This window comes from Hyperolius riggenbachi, chromosome 4, assembly GCF_040937935.1.
Source record: "Hyperolius riggenbachi isolate aHypRig1 chromosome 4, aHypRig1.pri, whole genome shotgun sequence".
NCBI classification, from domain to species: domain Eukaryota; kingdom Metazoa; phylum Chordata; class Amphibia; order Anura; family Hyperoliidae; genus Hyperolius; species Hyperolius riggenbachi.
In genome coordinates, this window is record NC_090649.1 from 35599846 (window position 1) to 35603063 (window position 3218).

General features: G+C 39.6%; 1 protein-coding gene across 1 annotated transcript; it reads left to right on the forward strand.

The window, feature by feature from the left end:
* The first annotated feature begins 380 nt into the window (after positions 1-380).
* On the forward strand, positions 381-1313 carry LOC137504611 (olfactory receptor 2D3-like). The gene has a single exon (XM_068233194.1). It carries the CDS (start codon positions 381-383, stop codon positions 1311-1313), a length of 933 nt encoding a protein of 310 aa, XP_068089295.1.
* The last annotated feature ends 1905 nt before the right edge of the window (positions 1314-3218 follow it).

Below are 3218 nucleotides of genomic sequence, written 5' to 3' on the forward strand. Positions count from 1 at the left end.
CACTTGTTATAGGTGTGAGGATCATGATGGCCCTTGCAAGATGGGCCCCCAGGCTGTGATGGTCACAGTTTGGAGGCAAGGGAACATTGGGGGGGGCATCAAAGCTTCACTGGGAGGCCCCATGAATTGTAATTGCGCCCCTGACTGGCCACATTGCTATAGGTAGTGGGAAGAGGTGCTGGCCACACTTGCTATGGGGAGGTAAGTGGGTGAGGCTGTCATATGTTCTTTGTTTATGTAAGTCTCTAAATATTTTAAAAGTAACTTTCGTCACACAGATTTTTTTTTTCCTCATCCAAAAAGGCCAGAAAAACAATATCATTGTTCAAATCCTTTAATATTCGCCAGCATATTTCGTAAGAATTTACACCATCCTTAAGATGTATTCTAAAAACCAGAGTGTTGTCACCGAATTCATTCTTCTCGGACTCTCAGAAGATCCCTTGCTTCAAATGTTGCTGTTTCCTGTTTTCCTGACAATCTACATGTTTACCCTAGCTGTGAATCTTCTCCTCATAGTGGCTGTGAGGACTGACAAACGTTTGCACAACTCTATGTACCTCTTTCTGGCCACTCTTTCCATCTTGGATATCGTCTACACTTCGGTCATCGTACCCAAGATGTTGGTGGACTTTCTTTTATTGAGGAAGAGTATTTCATACAACGGCTGCGCCATTCAAGTCTTTTTTTACCTGTTTTTGGGGGAAACAGAGAGCATCGTTCTGGCTTTCATGGCCTACGATCGTTATGTAGCTATCTGCCATCCTCTACGCTATAATACAATTATGAACGCTGTGGTCTGTTTGTGGATGATCAGCTTGTCGTTTTTGATTGGCTGCATCATATCTTCTATTGATATATATTTTACGTTCAGGTTAACCTACTGTGGCTCCAACACCATCAACCATTTCTTCTGTGAGGCCCCTTTGGTAACAAAACTTTCTTGCAGCAACATCTCTTCGAATTACATCTTGAAACTGGTGGGCAATGTCATGGTACTTTTCCTCCCGTTGCTGCTCATCCTCATCTCATACATGAAAATCATAGTCGCTATTAAAAGAATCGATTCAGGCAAATGCAAAGCTTTTTCAACATGTGTTTCGCATCTTGTGGTGGTGGTCATGTTATATGGGACAGTCTTGTTCATGTACATGAAGCCACAGCATTCAGTCACAGAAGTGGACAAAGTGGTAGCTGTATTTTACACATCAATCACCCCAATGCTCAACCCTTTAATCTACAGCCTGAGAAATAAAGATGTTCATATAGCCATGAGGCGGCTGGAGATGAAGCCTCTTATATGTGGAACATAGCGAATATCTACTTGGCCATTACAAATTACCAAATTTGAAAAATGTTCTACAAAAGGCCAAAATCTGATATTTCTTTCTAGATTGTAACTTAACCACTTCACTACAGAGGGGTTTTCCACTTATGGACCAGAGCAATTTTCACATTTCAGTGCTCCTCCCTTTTATTCGCCAATAACTTTATCACTACTTATTATAACAAAACAATCTATATCTTGTTTATTTGTTGTTGGTTTTTTCACCAACTAGGCTTTCTTTGGGTGGTACATTTCGCTGAAAATTATTTTAATCTAAATGCATTTTAATGGGCAAAAATTGGATTCATTATTTCTCAGTTTTCAGCCATTGTAGTTTTTATAGAAAACGTGATACTGTGGATAAAAGCCACACATTTTACTTGCCCATTGTCACAGTTATAACAATGTTTAAAATATTTTAGTAGTACAATTTATGGTGATAATATTTTATTTGGAAATAAAGGTGTATTTTTTCAGTGTTGTATCCATCACTAATTACAAGCTCTTACTTGCAAAAATAACAGTAATATACCCTCATGAAATACATATTTAAAAAAGTTGAGACCATAAGGTAACTAATGATGTATTTTTTTATGTCATTTATTTATACATACAAATGTTTTATTTTGGTAACAATGAGAGAGTGGGGGAGGTAAAGGGTTAATTATAATGGACATTTATGTATTTTTATTGAATTAAATGTGTTGTGGTGTAATTTACTATCTATCCACTGGATGACTACCCCCCCCCCCCCCCCCGTTTATTCCTCCTTTGTAAATTGTGTACACTGGAGGACAGTGTCGGACTGGGAAGTGGAAAAGCTGAGGAAATCCACCTGCTGGCCAAGCAGCAGAATCCATGGCCCATATGCAATTCTCTTTTTCACCTGAGTTTTCTTCTAGGTGATATTTTTAAATTTGTCAATAAAATGCATTTTAAGCCACCAGAAAGCAAGAAAATGCTCAAAATAATTTTAATAGTCCTTTTTCATTTACTTTTTGGTACTTTTTTAGTTGAAAAGTGCTGCGAAGTTATTTTAATTTGAAGATGAAAAATTATCTCCTGGGAGAAAACTCGGGTGAAAAAGTGAATTGCATATGGCCCCCTGTGTTATCACTTTATCACTCCCAATTGAAACCTAAAGCAAGTCCTCACTGTGAGCAGAAATACATGAATACTGCTGCTTGGCCAGCAAGTACATTTCCTTAGCTTTACCATCTCCCAACCCGACACTGCAGGAGGAAGTAATGCATGTAAGCATGTACTTTCACTTTTGGCAATGACCACCGGCATCTTATTGATGCTGGTGATTATTGATTACAGGTACTTACTGTACATCCCTGAATGGGAGCTGTGTTCCCATCCCCTGATTAGCGTACTAATGGGCGGCAACAACATCATGTGCGGGAGTACGCACAGTCACGTTGCATGCAAATGCAGTGGGAGATGAATATCTATGTCCCTGAAGTCTGTCAGGGAGTAGATATACTGCACTTGGTGCAGTAACTAGTTAAATCACACCCTTAGGGCTAATTCACAGTGCTCAGCTCTGCACAGTGCTCAGTACTGCTGCAGAATAATTCTGCATGTCGACTCACTGCCCATACGGTTCTATAGGGCTGTTCACAGAACTGTATTCTACAACTTATTGTGTTATTCTAACTCTCTGCAGGCAGGCTTTGTATTAAAGTTTATGGCCAGTCTCTATTGCAGTTCACACACAGTTTAATACATGCGTTTTGCAACTGACTATTGTGAATCCAGCCCAAGCCCCACTACTGCTGCTATCTCTGCCGTCCGGGGAATAGAGAGTAGGACGACTTTGCAAGATTTGGGAAAACATGCCTAAGTTGGCCATAATGCAAGGTTTAAAATTGTGAGGTGTAAATTT

Excerpts from the sequence above, each read along its gene's own strand:
- LOC137504611 (XM_068233194.1), top strand. The coding sequence starts at position 381 with ATGTATTCTAAAAACCAGAGTGTTGTCACCGAATTCATTCTTCTCGGA.